Genomic DNA, 24,350 nt, shown 5'->3' on the forward strand with positions numbered 1-24,350 from the left:
AGAAAAACTGCATATAGTATGGCATAATACTAACCAATTATAAACCATCACTACTCCTCATAGTGCAAAGGTATACCTGACATATAAAGCACTATCTGTTTTATCAAATATTTTCATTATTCAAAATCTAGGAGACCTTAACTCAGTGTAGAGCTGCAATAATTAATTGACCGACAGAAAATTTAATGGCAAATATTTTGATAATTGATTAATCATTTAAGTAATTTTTCAAACAAAGGTGCCAAATATTTAATGAGTCCAGGTTTTAAAATTAAGAATTTGCTGCCTTTCTTGGTCATACATCATTGTTAATTAAATATTTTGGGGTTTGGACATTTGTTTGTCAAAACAACATTGGATGATGTCACTTTGCACTACGATATTGTGATTGTCATCTGTCATTGTTTTCTGATGTTTTATAGACCAAACGTCTAATCGATTAATCGAGAAAATAAGTGACAGATTAATTGATAATGAAAATAATTGTTAATCCAAATAAGTTGGAAGGTCATCGAACTGACTTTTCCAGCTATCACAAGCAAGTCTGGAAAAAAGCTACAGATGATCCTTTCCTCAGTAAAGGAAAAATAAGAGGAGCCCATATAACACCGTCACCTCCCTTCATCTGAAACACATGTTTGTTTACAAGTCCAGCAACTCTGTCTAACTAGTTATTGTTATTGAGAGTGCATATTGAGATCTGATCACAATGCAGGAAATGAGAAAATGAGATGGCTTATTAATAACAGATGTTAGACGTCATTATCCCGATTATGTATCCAGATACAGATTGTGTGCAAATGGAATCTGAAGAAGAATTCTTTAGTGTCTCAAGGAAATGCTGCCAAACAGATGATGATAATAAACACTGGAGAGAGGGATGGGAGAAGTTCTCAGAATAACTGGACAAAATGTTTTCACGCTCACCTGAGAGTGTCCGTTGACCTCCACCTCCTCAGCAAAGTGAACTTTCACAGGGTTGGATTTGAGCTTTGCCCTCTTCTCTGGTGTGATGAATGATGACTTTGGGCCCTGGGAGTACATGACAATAAACTGTAAAGCAGGTTATATTTGCATAATTGAATCAGTATTTCATATGATGCTGGTACAGTATATGTTCAGCAGAGCATAAAGTGGTACATGTGAAGAAAATGAAAATATATGCAGCCTTATTTTGCATTTTATTCAAGCAATTAATAATATGTTAACTATATGAACCCCGGTAGTTTTCTTGGGATGATACTACTCGGTTGTAGACTAACGTTTGCAGTTAAAATCTTTGCTATTTTCTATAGTTGTTTCTTGTCTCATGTTACTCAAGTGTTGGAAAACTGTATAAACAACCAAAAGCCATTGTTGATATCAAATATATCATGTTGCAATGCAATGTGTTGAGAAAAGGTTTTGATTATTTAACAAAAGCAAGTCTTCATCTACACAAATACTATCAAATAACAAGCACTGTCAGGGTCTAATGTGAACTTTGTGGACTGGACTTCAGCTAATATTGGAAAAATGTAAACGATAGGAGGCAGAATGAGACAAGTGATTATGATACATCGATGTGTGCAAGAATTTTAAAAATGCATTATTGAAGTATTACCAATCCTATCTGTGAATACAACACAGGCATCCAAATACATTTTACATTTAGGAGATATTCGTTGTGCATTTATATTCATCATAAGTACTGGTGCTTAGTAACAAAGATAATCTTTCATTACTGAAAGCATCAGAGGAAACTGTCAAACAATCCCTTAAAGCTCTTACATCACTGTGTGATTATAATACAAGTCTGAATCACTTAGATGAGCCTTGGTTCAGAACTCTTTTGATGGTTTCTTACCATCAACAGGCACAACAATTGTTGTTGTTCAATCATGTTTCATTACCTGAGGAGTATCTCAAAATTCAGGTCTTTTCTCTCCCAGTCTGATCTGGAGAAAGTCATCCATGCTATTATTTAATTACTGTAATTCATTGTATTCAGGGTTAAGCCAAAAAATGATCTCATGCCTTCAGCTGCAAGGCTTTAAACAAATACTGGAAGAAAAGATCACATCAACCCTGTTTCAGGATCTCCTCACTGGTTACTGGTAGGTTTTAGAATTCATTCAAGATTTTACTGATCACATTTAAAGCACTTCATGGTTAAGCTCCCAGCTACATTGCTGAATTGCTGCTCTCCTATGAGCCAGAGCGCTGCCTCACATCCCCGGGCAAGGCTCTGCTGGCTGTTCCTAAGTCCCAGCTCAAGACTAAAGGTGACCGGGCCTTTGCAGTCAGGGCCCCTCAGCTCTGGAAGTCCCTGCCTGAGAATCTGAGGCTTGCAGGATCCGTGACATCTTTTAAATCACTTCTCAAATCATATCTTTTTAAAAAAAGCCTTTTATTAATCCTAGCACACTGTTTTTATTTACATGTATTACCTGTTTCATTATTACTGTTGTCTTTTTTCTTTTTCATCTTTATTCTTGGGGATTTTATTCCACTTTATTTTTATATTATATAATATATATTGCACAATATCTATCTATCTATCTATCTATCTATCTGTCTACATTATTATTATTATCATGACAAAGATGAATATTTTCTGTGAAATGCTAATAATTCCTTGAAGCTCAGTAATGATTTCTTGGAAGAGCTGTGAGCCATGAATCAGACCATAAAGGTGCTTCCATCAGCAGAGCCGCTGATGAGAATCACTGAGGAGCAGCCATTTATTTACCGATCCACTTCACCTTAGCGCAAACACGTATGTCAACTTCACACACACAGATTGAGGTGTACAACCTACACACACACACACACACACACACACACACACACACACACACACACACACACACACACACACACACAGATGGAGTGACCATGATAGAGGGTATATAACATGTTGTCACCTTTAACAGTGATGCAGTGGTGGGACCTCGGTGACACAATGGTTGTTAGCCACGACGCTTGACCCCAAGCCTCATTGACATGCTGATTTATGTGTTTGTTGACAACAGCATTTTAGAATCCCATGTGTACATAGACATTGTACATCTATAGCATGTAGGCATGTGTACACATACTGTACATGCTTGTGTTTGTTTTCACAACTGAATGAAAAGGGGAAACTAGAGGAATTGTCCAAACAGCCATCATCCAATTAAGTGTCTACAAGTGTGGAAATGAGTGTTTCTGTGAAATGTTTGTGTGTGTGTTGTTAGTTAGATGCAGTAGACTCACCAACATTGTTCTGAGGACAGTCATTGTCAACGTTTCTTGACACTCCCTGAAAAGAAAAGAAAGGGTGGCTGTTGAGGTGATGTTTGTGGAGATGTGATGTACAAATCTTAATTTTAAACACTTTTTTCTTGTGTTTGTACCAATACTTGTGCATATATGTGTGTTTGTGAGTGCAGCTGTCTGTGTAGACCTGATTATTTCAGCAGCTTGCTCCGGGGTCAGGTCATCGACAGCGACGTTATTGATCTTCACAAGCTGGTCGCCAGGGACGAGCCGGCCATCTGCAGGACCACCTGGACACACAAAATGTCCTTGTGTTGTCATGCCTGAGGGTGTTGAATTGGTCTGCATTCATACCGCAACTGGGGCTGGTGACAGGCAGTATGTTGTATTCTACTGATCTCCTTTCATCTCACACTGATGCATAATTTCTCAAACAGCTCTCCAAACCCAGCCATTAAGGAGGACCATAATCTAATCGTTGTACTTGCAATTTAGTGTTTTGCTGACCACTTAGTCACTACTGTACGTGACTAACATTCAAACAATGCCCTTTTAAAAAATGTAAAAATACAGTCACCAATACTGACAACATTAGGGGCAAAGGTAGTGGATAGACTAGACTAGGCAATGAATTGACGAAAAACCTTGTACAGTCTGTAGTGTTAAAGAAGATGCACAATAGTTCAATTGTGACCAAAAGTGACAGTAGATGTTCATAACAGGAGATGATATTTTGTACAGACAATGCTCGACAACTGCTCGAATTCTGCAGATGACACTGTCCCTTGCTGTGTTCGCAAATTTTGTAAAAGGGTGGTGAAAAAACCCCAAACTGAAACACTGAAAAACTGAAAATCTGGAATGAGAATGGAATTGCATTAGTGAAGCTGAGTTTTACACTATTAAGGCATTGCACCAAGCATTTCTAGCGCTTTGAGCCAATATGCTGAATGCTGGCAAGATTTGATTTTATAGAACTGCTGGTAGCTCTAAATTAGTTTATTATATTTATGCACAACCTCATGAAAAAAATCTGATTTCATTTTCAACAAGTAATATCCTGGGATACAGTGTATAAGTGTGCAAAGGCCCGAACAGGGTCTTTACCCTGAGTTTCCACCATACAAATGCTAAAAGACAAATCACTGGTGGATAAATCAAGTTGTAATTTCAGGCGATCTGAAATGGGTCCACTGGCAGCAAAGCAAAAATCCTGGTTCTGACTGTAGCATCTTCAGCATATTTTTTTCTAAGTAACACTTCAATACTGAGTTATATCATTGTGATTTAAGTTATTAATTGATTTTACAACCAAAATGAACATGGACAGATGCAGGTGACATTGATAGCTCTGAAAATGCTTTTAGATAAAGGATTCATATTTCACTGTCAAGATGCTGCAGCACGTGTCATAGAGACAGAAAGAAGAAAAAGTGAGGCTTAGCAGGGCCACTGGAGACATGAGCAACAGTGCGTATGTGTGTATGTGTGTGCGTGTGTGTGTGTGTGTGTGGGACAAGCAGAAGCAGATGGTGACAGAGCAGACTTGAGCCAGACAGGAGAAAGCGAGGTAATCTGCCCCTGGACCTCAGGGGGACTCAGACCCTCTTGGCTCTGCAGCTCAGCAGACAAATTGCACTTCAGAGTACAAAACATAGGCAGGATATAATACATAGCATTCATTTCATAATTTTTACATAATCATGCAATTTTCTCTAACTGACAATAAAAAAATTGTAAATACTGAATATACTTGTCAAGTTGCATTATTACATATGCAGCAGTTATGTTTTCTGCATGCACTGGATTTCTGTAAGTTAGATAGTATATGAAGTACAGTGGTGGAAACTATGTCATTGTCATTAGCTATAACATATTCATGGAGCTATAGCTTCTGGCTGAAATACTTTTCCAATAATGAACCTTGTTATAGTGCTATACAAATGATAGTTTTTATGATAGTTTGCTAGTTGGTAACAGTAAAAATGTCAGTACCTCACTCATCAGTACTATGTTGGGTTTTTATTAGCATATCTTGTGAGATGTGTGTGTGACTTTTTTCTTTTTAACTTTTCATGGGAAAAAAAGCTACAATTTAATTTTGTGGCCAATGCAAAATAATTAGTCATTAAGATGACTAAACATATATATAAGGACAATCAAATTTATAACCATGTTCTCATTCCAAAAATATCCTATTGACTGGGTGGAGGCTGTTATTTGTTCAAATGTATTCAGTTAATCTTGTGTACAAAGGTAAACAAGATTAAGCAACGAATGAATATTATTGACTGATGTTACAAAACTGACACAGATTTAGGAACTTTTCATCAATCCATTGTTTTAGTAAAATGCATTGTAGCATGCATGTTTAGTGCTAGAAATGTGTTGAATATACATTTTTGTATTTTGCCTCTTTCAGTCAGAGCCATAAGCCATAAGCATGCATATATGGGAGTTGTGTACAGACATTATATAACAAAACATACTGAAGGCAGTGATGGTCAATTGGCACAAGTTAAGTAATTTTTGAATGATTCACTTTGCATGGCATACAGGTTGGCATCAGCTCTAAAAGGCAATTAATCCTAAAGTGAGTGAGAACTACGAGAGCTGTAAGTAAATCATGTTCTATTTTGGGAAAGTCACTGAGGAACTGTAAGACTGCAGCTCTTCATTAGATGTAACAGCATTAACAGCAGCAGATAGTACAGATAGCACATACTGACTAGGAGTTGACCTGTAAGAGGTGCTGTGCCATGGGATGCAGTAGGGATGACATGTCCACCTATTACTGCTGACACACCCTCAAGTCCCACAAACTTAATTTAAATCAGAGGGCTTTTTTTGCCCTGAGTTAACCTTCCCAGACACACCTCAGGCTATTTGCAAATCCTACCTCCTTTGCTGAGATTCTAGCAGACAGAATCCAACCTCTATAATACCCCTAACCCCTGCATTAAACATGTCTTGCATAGCACACAGTACATAAAGCATTTGATTGGTAAAGGTTCTTGTGGACAGTACTAGTCTGGGTGGAAACACCGCCTGAGAGCCTGAGTTAAGGGCAAAAACTCCATGCCTCTTACAAATCCCAAAACCATTTTGCTTCCTCGTTATACTGAAGATGCTGCACATGCACGCACGCAGGCACACACACACGCATGCACACACAACATCAGTCCGAAAATGCGTTTCCTTTGTTAATGTGATTCTGTGTGCATGTATGCAGAATGAGCACATCAGCCTCCCTTGGAGGTTGCACTTTTTACAGTTTGTTTTGTACACTGGCCAGAGGCCTGTACTGGTCTGGCACAGCTCCAATTGTGCATTTGCTGAGGAGACTTGCTGTATGCTATGTGGATTCTGGAAAGAAGAACAGGGAGAATAGGACATTTCTTTTTTTCTTTCTTGCAAGAACAGAATATATTGGATTTTAATCACCTCCTACCAATTATCCTACAAATTATGGCCACATACTTGGCTGGAGTGTGTTCCTGTCTGAATTATTTCATGCCAATGTTGTACATTCCAGCTCTTTACGTAAGACAGGAAGTTAAGAGTTAGTCATTTGAGAGATAGAGATGGCTTGTGACTAAAAGGTTTCTACATTGAATCCTGGGACAGTCTGTTATCCACATAACAATGCTTAACAGCTTCTGTTAATTAGTATGTCCTGGCTCTGTCCAACAATTTCATCATTGTACAGTATGGCCCTGAAGAGACCACTAGGCTGTCTTCACTATGTTACATATATTTCTACTGAAGGGTGGCTGTGGAGACAGAACAGTTTCTCTCCCCTCAGCTGGGTGGTACAGGCTATTCTAAGTCCACTGTCGTTGGACAACAGGCACTGACAAAGCAGACCAATAGACTGCAGACCTTGGCAATGGAAACTGGCTCTTGGCACATAAAATGTGATCTCTGTGGGGGAAGGAGCCTGAGCTGGTGTGGGGAAGATGAGAAGTACCAACCAGAGCTGACCTAAACATTCAGTGTCAGCAATGAAACCAAATTCACCAGGGTGAGAGGTGCTGCATTGGTTTTAGGGACAAGACAGTTACATCAATGTGGATGAAGTCTGACAGTTATTTATGCATCTGCTGTACACAGCATTTCAGAATACATGGCCTTTTTGTAGACAGTGGATGTGGAACTAGGGACCCTGGTCTTATTAAGAGCAGCACTGACAGTGTTGACAGGGACACCAGGAGGGGTGTTTCTGATTGATCTGATCTGAATCTGAGCAATGTGTTGTTACTGCTGTGTTAGCCATTTCTCCTAAAAACAAGTATAAACACACTGAGGTTTTTAAGTGTGCATAGTAGCAGACCACTTTGATTCAAAGTTCAAGATCAGGTTTTTGAAATGCTGTTTATATTCTGTATATATTGTTGTACCTGGGGTGACCTCCTGCACCAGGATGGGAGTCTGGGGGGACAGAGTGAGGCCATGAGAGTTGAGGTTTGGGTCCCGCTGGATCTGAACATTGAAGCGGAAGGGGTAATTCCTCTGGTCGGAGCCACCAGACTCTGTTGTCTTCCCATCTACTGCAACCCTGTCTCTGGAGGTGGTCATAACAAGAAAAAGGAAACATGTATTTACAATTGTGCTCTGGCAGTTTCATCAGTTTTTGGTGAACAACTTCATAATTGTTTGTATTAGAAAAATAAAGACAACAGACAGTATCAAATGTAGCATACATTATTTGTTATTAGATTGAAACACAGGAGCCTCTCAGTCAAAAAACGAAGAGGTCAGATTAAACAGAGAATCTAAATTGACAATTCTGTAAATGCAAATGTAAATGTTAACATAACCATCCATTTAAATAAGACAACGACAGAGGTTTACCTGCTCAGAGAGTGAGACCTGCTGCCTAAGTCTCGGGACCGTCTCAGCCATCGTCCAACTACCTGCTCGACCCTGCTGGTCCTGCGGGACGGGGAGCGGCTCCTGTCCTGCACCTCCATTTACCTGGCAGGAGGCAAAGGTCAAAGGAGTCATACATACAATAAAATTGGTTAAATGGCTCAAGAATACATGTGAGATGTCTGGAATTCAAATGCATATGACTGGTCATGAGATTATGTATGTATGTAGATCTAGCTAGCTCAAGCACTTCAAGAGCTGTTAAGAGAAGCATTTGGCCACATAAATAATAAAGTATGGGTGATATGAATAGCCAATTTAATAAATGTTTTGTGCATGAATCCAACCAGGAAACATGAGAAAATTAAACAGGAGCTCAGGTGCAAAAAACCCTTATCAAAACCACATGACCTGTATGGTGAAAAGCAAGCCAAAGGGTTTTTGTCTGTTTTAAAAAACACAAATATGATGGAAATCTGTGTTTTCATGAGAAAATGCCATGTGTAAAATAAACTCCATCAGATCTTTGCCATCAGAACACATGATGCAAGGTAATCGCAGGCGTGAAAAGAACCTGCAAAGTGTGAAGCTTAAGAGACACAGCGGCCAGAACAAAACGAAGCACACACACTCACACACACACACACACACACACACACACACACACGCATTAGGCTTGGCAGTGGGACTTCTGGGTATTAGACAGGGACTGAGGCCAACAATGATGTCACTTGTGGCTTCATGCAGTCAAATAGGCTCTTAGCCAGAGTTATGAGCCAATTGCTTGCATGTTGCGTTCAAGCTTCAATAAACATCAATATCAATAATTCCTAATTTCCTTTAACATTAGCGTCTCCTTTAAATGGGTCCCTGCTGTGTTTGCTGTGAGGCAGGTGGTCATCATAAATGATTGTTGACAGGCCGTGGTGGTTGGTGAGTTGGATGTAATGGACATGGGTCACCTCTGGTGTCTGTGAGGTTTAGTTGGGCTAATTGGTTCCTTGTGGAAGCATACATATACAGTATTTTAGGTAATGCCATATAAGCGTACACACACACACACACACACACACACACACACACACACACACACGTACAAGCCTACAGACATTCATGTTCCCTTGAATGACTGGATATAGTCCAAAATAAAAACAGACACACTGGGTTAGGATGACTAAAATCCTTCATCCGGTAAAAAGAGATAGTTAAAAAGATCTAAAAAGTGAACCAGTTGAGGTACTCGAGTTGAAGGCACCTATGCTCATTATGTTCCTGTAAGCGCAATAAAAGCTTCACCAAGGCTGACTGGACCAGATGATCAGCTCTCCACACAGTGAGAAAAAAGGTGGTTAGATTAGCCGGTGAGTTGCCCCGTTCTCTGTTTATTTTCTGTGTGACTGAAGCGTCCCTGTTACCCCGTATCTCTATAATGGAGCTGACAAGCGCAAAGTTAGCATAAATCATAGAACCAACAATGGCCACATTATGGGAAATACATCAGGTTGAAATAAACGGGAATTTTCCTTTAACTATTGATCACTTGCCAAAAACAAAAGCTGCCAGATTTTGTGCTTTTGCTTTTAAGTGAACTTGCAGAGGCTTGTCAAAATGCATAAACATTAGCAGAGAATACAAGTATTTGCTCTCAAAATCTCCCTCTCACTCACCACACACACACACACACACACACACACACACACACACACAAAACCATCCTCCCAGTGAGAGCATGACTGAGTCAGACAAAGACTTGGTCATTAACTGTTACCTAATACATCATCAAAAGCTGAATTTACTAGGCTGTGACTGGGAAGTAGATACTCAAGTAGGGAGCACTCATGTAGAATCACCTTTCTATGAAATAAGCGGTCAATAAAGTTCTTTAAGAATGAATGAGAGCAAATGAATGGATGGTTAAAGGATGCATGAATGAATTAATGTAAAAATGCATAGGTGGATGGATGAATGAATTAGAAAGCTACAAATGGACAAAGAATGATTAAAGACAACAAACAGAGGAGGGATGAACTGATTTATGGATGGAATGAATGAGTGAATGATCTCAGCAGGCCTGCTGCGTCCCTCAGCGAGCAGCTGCAGGAAGGAATCTCCCCCAGACGGACATTGCTGATGATGGGCATTAGTAGCATCCATTAGAGGAAACAAGAGGGCGGGGAGGGAGACGAGAGGAGGCGAGGAGTTAGATGTTTAAAGAAAGGAAAGAAGAGAGTGGTATCCAGTGCATCAGGTACAGTATGATGTGACAAGAGCAAAAAACAGAATGAAAGGAGCACATAAAAGAGAGAAGTGTGATAAAAGGTGAAAGAAGAGGAAGGCTTAGTGATGAAAGTGTTGAGTGACACAGCCAGACAGCAATGTCTCCTGGGGGATCTTGAGTCATAAGCACATTATCCATCCATCTGTCTGTGAATACCCTCTCCTGCTTCTCTTTCTCTCTTGTTCTTTTCATCCTATTGGCCCCTCACTTTTCCCCTCAATTCTCTCTCTTCCATATCTCACTCTTCCTGTTTGCTCCACTTGCAGGATTTCACTTCTCAGGTTACAGAGACACAATGCAGAAGTGTACTTAGGCTTGTTGGGGTCAGAATATATCCACCATCACTCTAGCGTGGTGATCTCACAAGTGAAATAGATACATACTGTACACAAATACATAGACACATACAGTAAAAGCTCTGAAGCCCTGAAATCATGGATTTCCAGAGAAGTGGCTTCCTTCAAGAAGCAGATAATCAGTGATTTAAACAGGTGTAACATTAGAACATTAGAGGCTGCTGGGAATATAACACTGTACTTCCCTTTCACACCAATCACAAGATGCTTTTCATTTCTTTCATTTCTCAACCGCACACTTTTCATGAATATTGTCACTGCATCAGGACTGTCACAACTTGTTTTGTTTTTTTTCACCTTTATTTATTCAGGGGAATTTTCACTGAGAGCAATGCTCTCTTTTTCAGGAAAGCCCTGATCACATTCACACAGTTACACATTCACACCTGGAAGCTGCCCAGTACAACCACCGTCTGATTTACCAGCCACTGAGAAGCTCCACTGGAGCAGGTTAAAGGCCTTAAGGGCACCTCAGTGGTGGTAATGAGGGAGGTGCAAGCACTGCTTCTTCACTTTCCCTACCCAGATTTATCCTGCCAGTATGGGGTACTGAATCAGTGACCCTCCAGTCTCAAGCTTGCTTCTCTAACCTTTAGGCACCACTGCCTTACTATTGGATAATGTTAAGATAGCTATGTAAAATCCCCCTCCACTCAAAATCTGTTTTTCTTCTTGGTCATTTTGTTGGAAGTGCAGAATGATGTATGTGGTGAGTTTGACACTAGTAGCTTGTTTTCAAATTCACCTGCTGAAGAAGAAAAGTTTCTCTGTGATCACCTTAAAGGTCCAGTGTGTAATATGTGTGGTATTTAGCGGCCTCTAACAGTGAGGTTCTAGATTGAAGCACTCCGCCGCTAACCCCTCCCCTCCCTAAGACTTTGGAGAGATTCCAGAAGCTACAGTGGCCTTCAAGGACAAGAAGCTATTTGCTGAAGATGTCATCGTCCACGACAACTTCGAGCATTGCTAACAAGTCAAGCGATGAGGTGGAGATGTTATTTAATTATTTAGTCTATAATACTATAGGTTATAGCTCACAAGTAAGATAGCAGTTATGAGTGTTTTATTGTTTTGGTAATACAAGCTAACATTAGCAACGTCATGCTAAATAAAACTTATGTTATTTTATTCTAACGTTAGGCATTATTGATAGCGAGATAGCGTTGGCAGGATAACGTTACATATTTTATTATCCGTTTGCAGAGTCAAGTACTGGAGGTTAGAGGAGGAGGAAGAGGGCGAGAAAGAGGGCGAGTTAGCGGTTCTGTTGCAGGCAGGGCCAGGCGAGGGAGGAGAGCAAACACCAGCACTGCGGAAGCAGGGCAAGAGGCTGGAAACCCTCTGAAGGGACTGAAGCGACTGAGGTTTGTGACGTTATTTATACAATTATTTTATCATATTCCTACCCGTTCTGCACGATATTAAAAATGCCAATACAACACAAAGTGGTATTTACATTACTCTAGTCTGTATAGTTTGATGTGTTATCAGTGTAATGTGAGTCAGTAGCCCCTCTTACACAGCCCATTCAAGGCGGGAATACTGCGCCTGTAATCCGCCTCGCTGTTCTGTTTAGCCCGTATTCAGACCAAATCAGGCGGCGCAGTGCATAGCTGCAGGGTTGAAGAGGTGTGTGGGTGTGTTTGTGCTTTAGAAACTAACCGCTGTAAAACAATCAGAAAATAACGTTTATCAATCAGATTCACCAGCTTCCCCACTAACTTTACTAGTGCTCCCTCTCTTCATTCACCCTCTAGCTCACTCGACCACAGCTGCTCTCTCTCTCTCTTTCTCTCGTCTTTTTAAAATGAGTTGGGAAGCCGACAGAAAGGTCTAACTTTACTTTTAACGTTATCAAACGGAGAGAAATGTCCTCCCCTTGGATCCTCTTTACGGCTATAATGTGGGTTCTCTGTATAAAAGAGGCTACTGAAAACATCAGCAACACTACTGAATGATTATATAAATACTATATAGGAACAGCATATCGAGCAGCAATATTTTGACTTTTTAAAAAAAATCATGTTATTGTTGTAGACATGTTTGGGAACACTGGACAGCCTACAATCCATATTCTGCACTACCATTACCATATTTCCAACATATCATGAAACTTATAACCTATAAAGCCTTATCTGTGTTTTTCCTGTGTTTTATTTTTTCAGAAACTTCTTGAAGAGATGACCTTGGAGGAGTACAGGCAGCTCACCAGTGAACTGCTTCAGAGGCAGCCAGGGTTCATTTTTGATGCCTTGATGATGCATCAGTGCAGGCATGGTGTCCCACCGTTTGCTGGAGTGCCAGGGGTACCATGGAGTATTTATAGTAACTGTACGGACATGCCTACGGACCGGGAGAGGAAATGCTGTGGCCAGTACCCTGCAGATTGTGTAATAATAATACCGCACTTCTCCCAGTACTGTCTTGAAAATGCTTTTTATGCATTCACAGGCGGTACTGGGAGGACATTATGGTATTTGGCCAAACCAGGAAGCCTGGGGATGACAACCGGGAGTACCGTTATGCTGGAGGACCAGGGACAAGTTCCCTGGTCCTCCAGAGACATCACACTGGTTTCACACCTGGCCTCTGAGTTTCCCTCCAGGTCCTCTGGAACGTCCACACAGTATCTCAGGTACTCACACACCTGCCTGTTCATCATCAAGGCATCAAATCATCTCATTTTTATTTGTTACATTTCTGATATTTTATTTATTTCATACTTGTTCTATACATTTTCTATATTTATATATTTTCTGGATAATTATTAAACTTTTTGTTTATATATTCACATTTATTCAACTTAAATGTGCAAGTTTACCAAATAAAAGATATTCATCAGATGTGCTGTGATAATTACAATGATAAACATATTAATATATACTTATACAATGACAGTATTTCCCTGTAGTCAGTATATTGTCATTACCACTTCCACCATCAATTTATATTGTCATTATTTATATTTATAAAGTAACATAAAACAGTAGTGAAGTCGGAATACCACTGATCCTCAGAACAGGGCACTGTAGTACATGTTATGGATTCATTTTCATTGCCACTTCAGGTTATGTTAACTGTAATTCACTAGTTTGAACCACAAAATAAAAATATAAAAAACAACACTAAGAATAATGACATTTGCAATAAAAATATCTTTTATTTAACAGAAACATTTTTGGACGCCCTTTTCAATCTGGACAATAAAAGGATAACATAAACATGCAGCTTTTACTGTTCAGACAAACATTTTGACAGCTTATTCTGTGTTCTTCAGAGTTGATTCTGATAAAGACAATAATCTATCAAATCATTAGTCTGTTTGAACACTAAAAGCAGTGTGATTAAACTTATCTGATCACCGTCCAGCAGTCAAATTGCTGCACATATAATAGCTGACAAGGGTCAGACCAAAACCACACCAAAGGTATTCAATTTACTGCTCTGGATGAAGATGCTCTCATGGCAGGAACAACACCCATGATTCACTGGCACTGCTGTTCCTCATCTGCTCCAGGAGCTGTGTGTAGAGCAGCAGCTGCATGGAAAACTGCCTCTGTGGAAGACAGTACCGTTACACATAGAGATAATTTACTATTTCATACATTTTATACAGTTGTACATGTGAAAATACTGTTATTTAACCAAGAGTAGGACTTACAGGGTATGTTAATATGCTACATAGGCAAACAAATGTGTATCACTTACCTAGACCTCTCCTGACTTGGTCTGCAATACTTCTGATATGGCGGGTGTGAATGTCACAGACATGGTGAATAATGCCAACCCATAGTGCCTGAGAAAAATAAAACAGCACAAATGAATGAACTTACTATTATCTATCTATCTATCTATCTATCTATCTATCTATCTATCTATCTATCTATCTATCTATCTATCTATCTATCTATCTGTCTGTCTATCTATCTATCTAATGTGCTCACCAGAAACTGTTCAACCTTATTCCATGCAGATTTTCATCCCAACAACAGACTAGATCAGATTATTTAATTGATTAACACACTTTCAGTCAGAGACAAGTAGCTATTCAGTGAAATCAACTTTTGTTGTCTTTGGTTGTTATGAAAACCTATGTACTCCCAGCCATCAATGGCACATGGTGAAATACCCCTGACCTATTACACAGTCACTTTAGGAGGAAGATAAAGGCAATACCATGCATCGATGCTACAGGACCTCTCTCATAGCTGGAGAAACAACAGCAACATCAAGAAAATAAGTGCTACATAACAAAGTCACAAACCCTTGTAATACATTATGTTATGTCCTAAGATGCTGGGAGCCTTGGCTGGCCTGGATAAACATACCAAAATAAATAACAGAAAATTCCACTTCTGACTGATAAATGTAAAATTAAAACTCCGGTAGCAATTACATGTTTTTCAACATTGAAACAGGGAAAACATTACTTGTGTTGGACTATAAGCTAACTTTGCCCCCCAATGTGTACATGTGCTCCTAAATGACAAATTAGGAGCAAACAATGAAATCATGGAGCACTGTGAAAAATATAAATATAAATTCACAGGATGTATTAACTCGGTGATAAGCAGACTTCTCCTCAGTTTATCTTTCACACTAACTCATTACTCTGACTTACTGTCTTTAGCACATCACCAGCGCTAAATATCTTAGCTATCAATCAATGTGTTGTCTTACTGCCAAAGAAAATGAATAAATCGTTGGGTTATTAGCACGACGTTGCCTCCCTGTTGTCTCTTATCAGACCACCAGCTCCATGAGAGGCACAAACTGAGGCTAAAGTGTGCTAATATTTAACGTTACGTGGTGGCGTTTCTTTTCAGGGAAACTAATATACTGCTAATAAACATTGTACATCATCTAGGTTTTGAACCATTACCAGCTGGGCAAAATAAATATACATTACACTCTTACCTGTCCAGCCGTAAACAGGAAACTTCGGCGTCAGTCTGCAAACATTTCTCTCATCAGGGATTTCCATCTGGGTTTATCCTCGTTTTATGCCGTTGCTTGTCCCGATTTTGTTTAGCTTCTTCGTGTTTTCATTTCTTTGACGACGACAATTCACGCTCCTGTGATTTTCTAAATAAGTATGATCCTCCATTTATCAGATTTTGGTTTCAAAAACTTCTCACAATACAAAATGTTTGGTCCGTTCTTCTTCTTCGTTTTAAAACCGGTGCATTTCCGGTAGTCGCCCACTGAATCTAAAATGCGTACGGCCCTCACTGGAGCCAGTGTTAGGTTTGTCCGTTCTGCGCTACTGTTGAAACATGGCGATGCAACATGGCGGCCACCATGGAGGGGGACCCGCTCCCATGTAGATATAAAGGGCTTATTTCTAGGGTAACAAAAACACAACAATTATTATTTTCAGCTGATTAGACACTAATTAAGATATACTTATAAATAATCTATTCAATTTTTTTACCAAGTCTGTTCTTTTAGATGTTACTAAAGACTACACACTGGACCTTTAAGTTGCGTACCTACCAGCAGGAAGTGTGACATCACAACTAGTGTGGAGCCAATTATGGTCCAGTATGCAACTTACACAAGTGCAATATGGAAAATTGAGGCCTCCACATACACTGAGAACATAATTTTTAGTGAAGTAGGAGACATCCTACTGCATGTGTCCAGCAGTCAAACTAAATATTTGCATATTCATGAATTCTGGATTTTTCAATGAGGGAGAAGAAGTAGATATCATTTTAAGGATTTGAATGATGTAATTGTAATTTCCTTTGTGGAAAAACTATAATTAGACACAAATTATTTTTCAAAGCATAGTATTTTTATATATCTAAAAAAATGTCTAAAGGGGTCTTTAAGAATGATGTGCTTGTTGCCATTTTCGATATATAAGATATTTTTGAGTCATGAGATAGAATTTGGAAAGAGAGGCTTGTGACTGAAAGGTTTCGATGTTGAATCCTGGGACTGACTGGCTGGAGGAAGACACTTCCTGTCAAGTTCTGTTCACTCACTGGACCAATAATAAGTACTAAGCTCACACTGACTTATTACTAATGAACCAAGAGATCTAAACATGAAGTCACATGGACTGATAACTAAGGTAACTGTTTTAGTGACTGTCATCCTGTATAATCAGTGCCACGGCTGGGAGGAAAATTAAGACAAAGTTTATTCCGAGAATGTTAAGGGGTCATGCTGCACTTTACTGCACCTTATGCATTTATTCATCCACTCTGGTGGTCACAAAGAGCTCACAAAGACATAAGTGGTTATGAGCATTATTAGGCGAGACTGCATCTGGACCACATATGACATAAATAATGATGGACAGCTGGAAACACGATGAAAACAAGACATTTTGTACCGTGATGCCAGGGGAAAGTTGCTGTGTGGTCACTCACTTTTTTATGAGGAACTACCAAAATTACACAGAGTAGGACGCAAGCACAACACACCTCTTAAACTCATTTTCCCTTTCTGATGTATCAGGGAAAATCCCTGCACTTGTGCTGATGCAAATATGTGTTACCATGGCTACCAAATAATCTTGCATAATTCTGTAGTTTGCTTATATACAGTATATTGCTTACGGAATCGCTTACTTGACAGTTCCAATATATTCATTTAATATTCTCCCAATTATGTATGAGCCTATTATACTTTTTATCTATTCTCTACATTTTTGATGTGAATGACTTCAGCAGCCTGTAGAGAATAGGCATAGTGCCAGATAACCATGTTCATGGGTGTGTTATTGTGTCCACACCCACACAGTTGGGACATGCACAGTACACTGCAGCCTAATAATGATGCCAAGAGCCAATTTTATTCGAAATCACAGTGATTCACACAATAAGAGCATTTTAGAGAAATAAATAAGACTGGATTCTGCGTTAGTGCTTTGCAGGATTTCTTTTTCTTATTGTTTCACTGTAGTGGTGCATGTAATAAGATATGGCTACATTCTACAATAATGTCAATACTGTCAAACTACTAGTTTCTTTGAGCCTTTCTAAGCTTGTATAAGTGACAATTTCCCACAATTGTTTCCTGTTTAATTGTAGTGTTACTGGAATGCCAGTTACACTTCTCCTGCTGCACCTATTTTAGTGCAAGATGAGTTACCAAAATACCAAATGAGTGCAGGTGAGGTACAAACTCTAAGAAGTGTGATTGACTGCACTGGAAATATCTCAATATGACATCATTTCCAGGGTTTTCCCCCAGGTAACTCTGTGATCTGAGACATTTATGTAATTGACACAGAGCTGAAGCAAAAGCACAAGTTCAAACAAACATTTAACTTTAAACTAACTTCAGATTGATTCAAACAGTATTGGATGAAATGTGTACAGCTCGTGATTATCAAACTAAAAACTAAACTGACAGAGCTGCTTTGCTCCTTTGGTTGTGCAGAGTTTTTTCCTCACACATCTTCACCTGATTGTGACTGTCTGAGCTGTTTGCTTCTGTTTTACTCAATTTATAGAGTAAAAAGTTTTCTTTTTATCTAACATTATGACATGCTCTGAACCCACCATAACAATCAATGTTGTTATTCAGTGATGATCTAAACAGTCACCTCACTCCTTAAAGACTATATGTGTCTCTTGCTGTGAGAATTAATGCCTTTGCTTTCCTCCCAAAAGGTTAAAAGTGTAATAATTTCTTCTGACATAATCAAGGAAGTCTTTATCTCAGGTGAAGTGGCATGCCTCTGAGATAATACACTGTGGGAAACCCTAATGTCATCTCCCAGCAATGAAGTGTTTTAGGGTGGATTTTTCCCCTAATGCTGAGGCTGGGGCTGGGCAGGGAAACAAACACTGCGGAGAAATAAACACACACACAAGCTGACTAATGGGGCTGTGGCAGCACTTATAGATTATCCCCCACTGCCCACACTTATGCTGTCTCGTACATTCGTTCACTAGTGGCATCTCCATATTCTTCTCTGTATATGTTATTGCATTCCACACATACTTAGTCTAACTTGTATTTCTAATACAAGTTCATTAGTATTAGAAACACCTGTGTTTTTACTACTATGACAAGTCAAAATGTCTGCTGTGAAAAAAGCTCATTGTTTCTTGAGTTGTGGCCATGAGAGCCCAATATGGATAGTGGGAAGGGCGAATTCAGGTGTACATAACATACAAAGTGTGGTAAAGTAGTACAGTTTAGTTAGTTAGCTTAGTATATCCTAGCCTCATCCTTGCCTTAGAATAAAATCCCTAACCATGTGTTCAAGTAAATATTACGTTTGGCCAATGTTAGTTTTACTCCAGTCTGCAAGCTTTATCTAACTACAAACAATGCTAACTGACATAAATAAATAATTACTCAGCACCTCCAAATCTGAGGCCATGGTGCTCTGCCGGAAAAAGGTGGACTACTCCCTCCGGGTTGGGAGTGAGATGCTGCCCCAAGTGGAGGTGTTCAAGTATCTCGGGGTCTTGTTCACAAATGAGGGTAAGATGGAGTGTGAGGTTGACAGGCGGATGGGTGCAGCATCAGCAGTAAAGCGGGCGTTGTACTGGACCGTTGTGATGAAGAAAGAGCTGAGCCAGAAAGCAGAGCTCTCAATTGTGTTTGCGTCCCATCCCTCACCTATGGTCATGAGCTTTGGGTAGTGACTGAAAGAATGAGATCATGGATAGAAGCGCCTGAAATGAGTTTCCTCCGGAGAGTGTCTGGGCTCAGCCTTAGAGATAGGGTGAGGAGTTCGGACATCTGGGGGAGCCAGAGCAGAGCTGCTGCTCTTTTGCATTGAAAGGAGCCAGCTGAGGTGGTTTGGGCACCTGATTAGGATCCTCCTGGACGCTTAACTCTGGAGGTGTTCCGGGCATGTACAACTGGAGACCCCGGGGCAGACCCAGAACACACTGGAGGGACTACATATCTCTCTTGGCCTGGGAACACCTTAGGATCCCCCAGGAGGAGATGGACGGCATTGCCATGGAGAAGGATGTCTCGGTTTCCTTACTCAATCTGATGCCACCGGGACCCGTTCCCAGATAAGCGGGGGAATAAACAGTTCCAGTCTTGTAACAATCAACCTGATATGCAGGTACTTTTGAAAATGTACTAGGTTACAGGTTACTAGTTACCCTGTTAAAAATGTAAGATTATTTTTTATTACATTTGATTACTTTTTAATTACTTTTCTAACAAATGTTTTAAATTGGGTAACAAAGCTGAAGAGTTAAAAGGCGTCTGTTAGCTAGCTAGCAATTAATTGAATGAATAGAGATTAAAAATAAATATGTAGCCTAGCCTACTGGAAGGACACCAAGCAAAATATAGAGCTAAATTACATCTAAATAACATGGTAGGGTGGGAGGTACTTTGTTTTATGTGATTGATTGCAGTTACATTAACTTACCTGAAGATGTTTCCTCAGATTTGACATTGAGCATTTCAATGTTGAAAGCCTTTTCACTGCTGGTAAACAAGCTTTACACTGTACAGTAATATTAGAGCCCTTTTCTGATATCAAAAGGAAAATATTGTTGAATTTCCAGCACTGAAAGATGTTCTTATCCCACAACATAGCCACCCGCCATAGTCGGCTGGTCAGGGGCATAGCAGACTCAGCTAGCTTAGAGCAATGTGCCTTGATTTGATTTGCAGATGAGAGGTGGTGCAAATTAAAACAAGAGAACCGATCAAAAACAATGCTCAAAATTTGAGTGCATACTGCTGAATGAATGGAGCCTGTCTAGACATACACTGTATATGGAACTGCCTACTACATAATACCAACGAACGCAGTATGTACTATGCACAACACATGGTACTGCATACTGCTTTTCATAATAGTATGCAGTATGAAACTGTTCGATCGATTTAATTTGCAGTATGCTAGGACAGGCTTAGCCGGTTTATGGGTGTTGAAAGCAGAAGTAAACAATAGCAAGACTAATGACAAACCAGCACTTCTGTGTAGCATCCCTGGGTTTTCATGATTCACAAATGTCAAAAAATGAATTTTCTAAACGTTAGTTAATAATGTGATGTTGACAGAATGAAAAAGGCGTAACTCAACTGCGAGGGCATTGTGCGCTGTAGAGGACAGTCTACAGCACACACAGCAGATTTGTGACATGTTCCAGATACAGAAAGCATATGTTAAGTGGGGAAGTGGCTTATATAACCAATTACAGCAAATGCATTTCATAGGAAAAATAATGTCACTCAGCTAATGTCGCACTTTTTGTAATATTTAACCAAAATCACAATCTCCCCCTTGCCATGTATAGGCTAACCCTAACAACATATGAGACACAGACTGCAAACTCACATCTCTGGTATCAAAGTCTTGTGCTCTACACATCCATCCAGACAGCCTCCCTATGACTTATCTGCAGTTTCCTCCAAAGCAAATTTGCCAAAGCAAATTAGTAGCATATAAAAATATTTGAGGTGATTGCATAGCGTATGCTGAAACATGCATTACTTACAACTTGATACACAACTTTTGTATAATGCTCTGAATGCACACACACACACACACACACAGAGGAAGCAAATGGGATTATAGAGTGTATCTGTCTTTGTGCGTCACTCCTGCTGAGCCAGATTAGACTGAGCTTCACCTCAACCTTACAGGTCTGTTTAGGGCAACAGACTGGATAAAACCATAACACAGACACTGTCAACCTGTGTTCTCTACTCACTGTCTGTCTAACTCTCTCCTTATCCCACACTCTCCCGATCCTCTAATCCTGTCATCTTTATTTCTGTGCACACATACAAACAAAATGTGTTTCATATTAACAGACACAGACAGATGGACACACACCTGCACTCCACCCTGTGTATCAGGGCTCCATAAAGGTGCCAGTTACAGTCCCGCTCTGCTTTCTTTCCGTCCATCGTTCCGCTGAAGAGGACCAGGGTGACGTGTCTTCATCTCCTGATGAAAAACACGTCAGAATTAAGAGTTAGAGTACGCCGTGGTGTACATGGGATTGTTGTAGTCTGAATCACTTAGAATCATCTTACATCACTGAGGAAAGATACAGGCACAGGCAGAATCAGATCTAATGCTGTAGATAGATAAACAGACAGACAGATGCAGGAGTGTCAGCATCAGTGTTATACTATTAATGACTGTTCCATGAGCCACACATGATTTTCATCTGAAAGGAAGGGAAAGCTATGAAGAGGGGACTGGAACAATGGAGAGGAGCTTAGCTCTTCATTCATACGCGCTAATCAAACAACTCGGTAATCATCACGGGGGAGGGGAGGGGGGGTAGAGAAAAGAACGAGTGAGTAAGCGTAGAGAGGGAGAGAAAGAAGCAGGGCTGAGCAGAGGAGAACACAGAGGAGGAAGCCGAGGAAGAAGAGATAAAATGGGTAGAGGGAAAAGACAAGAACAGACACACACTGTCCCATCAGAGAGTTTGACAGACAGACACAGACGACGGCTGAGAGAAAGGTCGAAAAAGAGGTATGGGCCGGGAAATGAACGAGGGAGTTAAAGTGGTGGTGAAGTGAGTCGAGGGAGGAGGAAGACGGGAAGACAGACGAGGGGAAAAAGACAGCAGGGCTCCATCACAACAGGAATGGGCCTGCCTGGGCTGCTTGTGCTGTTTGTGGAGTCCCACTTGCCCCTGCTCTGCTCCAAACACCATCCATATTTAATGAGGCCCTTACAAAGCCCTGGGAAAAGAGATGCTGGGAACTCTTCTGTCCCCCTCCTCCCACCTCCACCTTCCCCATCACTCAAATTCTCACCCCTCAGTACTTTTTCTCTTTCATAATTCTCCCTCCTCTCGCCCTTTGCTGTTGTCTCTACCTGTTTTTCTGAATACGTCTCTATACATCACCCTTTAGTTATTTTTAAAGATTGATTGTCTCCTTGCACTCCACTGCCAACTCCTCCCAAAGTACGACATGATGTTAAGCAAGCACACAGCGCCGACCTATTAGCTCAGCATGTGGCTGCCAATGCTTAATTTTAGTCTGGTGCATTTCAAACAGGGCGACTCCTCCATCTTTTCTTAAAAACAGAGAGAGACTTGGGCAGGATCAGCTGTGTTCTCTCACCCATAAAGAAACAGCATGCACATGTTCTCTTTTCCTCTCTTGTACCCACTCACATTCAAAAACAAATTGAGGCACATGCTCTTTGTGATTGTGCATATGTGTATATGTGTGTGTATGTGTGTGTGTGTGTGTGTGTGCAATGATGTGTTTGATTTTATGAGTGTATGTATGTTTTTATTATGTGAGAGAGTGGTTGGAGTTTGTGTGTGTGTGCGTGTCTGTGTGTGCGTGTCTGTGTGTGTGTGTTAGTCAAAGTGCTGCATGCATCAATAATGTATCTAGATAATGCAGCCGCTTCACTCTACCAACAACTAACAGGCATACCGACGCAAAGAGGAAGAGAATGAGGGGGAAGACAGACAGAGAGACATAGAGGCAGGAGAGAGAGAGAGGGAAATACATGAGGTTGCAAAGAGAGGAAAGATGAGAAAGGAGAATATGAGTAACACAAAAAGAGAGCAAGAAGGTGACGTTATGAGGGGAAGGGAAACCTTAAGAACATATGTCCGTGTGTCACACCTGGGTGTCAGATATTGTTTGGGAATGATTCACACTAAGAGCGGGTGGGGTTAATGCAAGAGGCTAATACAGATGTCAGTCATTGAATTTCAAGTACTCTACACATTATGGCAGATGTTGTATTATGTGTATTATTTACAGCTTGAACTTGTGAATTTATTTAGTTTAGTTTGCCTATAAACCAATGAATGAAAAAAACAATAATACAAACATTCAAGTGAAAATCAGATTGTAAAAATATAATTTGCAGTGTAAAGCTGTTTTCACATATTAGCAGAAAAACAAGGCTCTTGTTCTGCACAAGTTGCTTTCATTCTTGGGAGGAGTGGAGGAGTCTATGCAGCAACTTATTGGAATATAGCTACACACAACATACAAAATAATGGAGGAGGTGCACATAAGTGCAGTTTTTCTGGAATAATGTGAATATGCCTTAACACATGTAACACTCAAAGTTAGTTTAATAACTGTTTTCTTCTGAATGTTCTCTTCTATTACAGAAACACTTAATGAGCTGAGCTGTCCTTGTTGCCAAGGAACCTTATTTTCTGTAAACTCCCCCATCATAGCAGACAACTCAACCACTTTCGGATGCCTGGGAACCTAAAATTTGAGTGAGAATTCTGAAATTCAAAAACAATGATCTTACTAATAGTAGATTAAAGGCCCTGCACAAGCACGCAGGTGTTTTCAATGTGCCTGTCTGATTAGACTATGCTAACAGTTAGTGATGTAACAGAACATAGTTGATCCATCATCCGTACAGATTTAATGTGCAAAATTTAATGTCTCTTTGGAGACAAAGTAAACAAACTGCTGTAGCTACAAGTCATGGACAGACAGCGTGTCGCTAACAGGGATTTTGAAGAAGAAGAACCAAACCAGCATCTAACCGGTGAGATATGACATATTCAGGTATGTTTACATGCTGTTTAATGTGCTGCAACTGAGCAGCTAATTAGCTATCTAGCTGCTAACTGATGTTAGAGGTGGAGGTTTTCCCTGCTGAATGTTTGTTTGGTGGCTCGTTCAACAAGCTAAGCTGC

General features: G+C 40.1%; 1 protein-coding gene across 1 annotated transcript in view; it reads right to left on the reverse strand.

Moving 5' to 3' along the window:
- Positions 1–24,350, reverse strand: part of LOC137179514 (uncharacterized) — a 43,529-nt gene that overhangs the window by 12,387 nt on the left and 6,792 nt on the right. The window contains exons 2-7 of the mRNA XM_067584247.1: positions 21,533–21,646; positions 8,095–8,217; positions 7,641–7,804; positions 3,428–3,530; positions 3,238–3,283; positions 928–1,032 (exon numbers count right to left, since the gene is read on the reverse strand). Coding sequence (XP_067440348.1) covers positions 928–1,032; positions 3,238–3,283; positions 3,428–3,530; positions 7,641–7,804; positions 8,095–8,213 — 537 coding nt within the window. The 5' untranslated portion in view covers positions 8,214–8,217; positions 21,533–21,646. The remainder of the gene's footprint in view (positions 1–927; positions 1,033–3,237; positions 3,284–3,427; positions 3,531–7,640; positions 7,805–8,094; positions 8,218–21,532; positions 21,647–24,350) is intronic.

The sequence above is a fragment of the Thunnus thynnus genome, chromosome 3 (genome assembly GCF_963924715.1).
Source record: "Thunnus thynnus chromosome 3, fThuThy2.1, whole genome shotgun sequence".
NCBI lineage: Eukaryota > Metazoa > Chordata > Actinopteri > Scombriformes > Scombridae > Thunnus > Thunnus thynnus.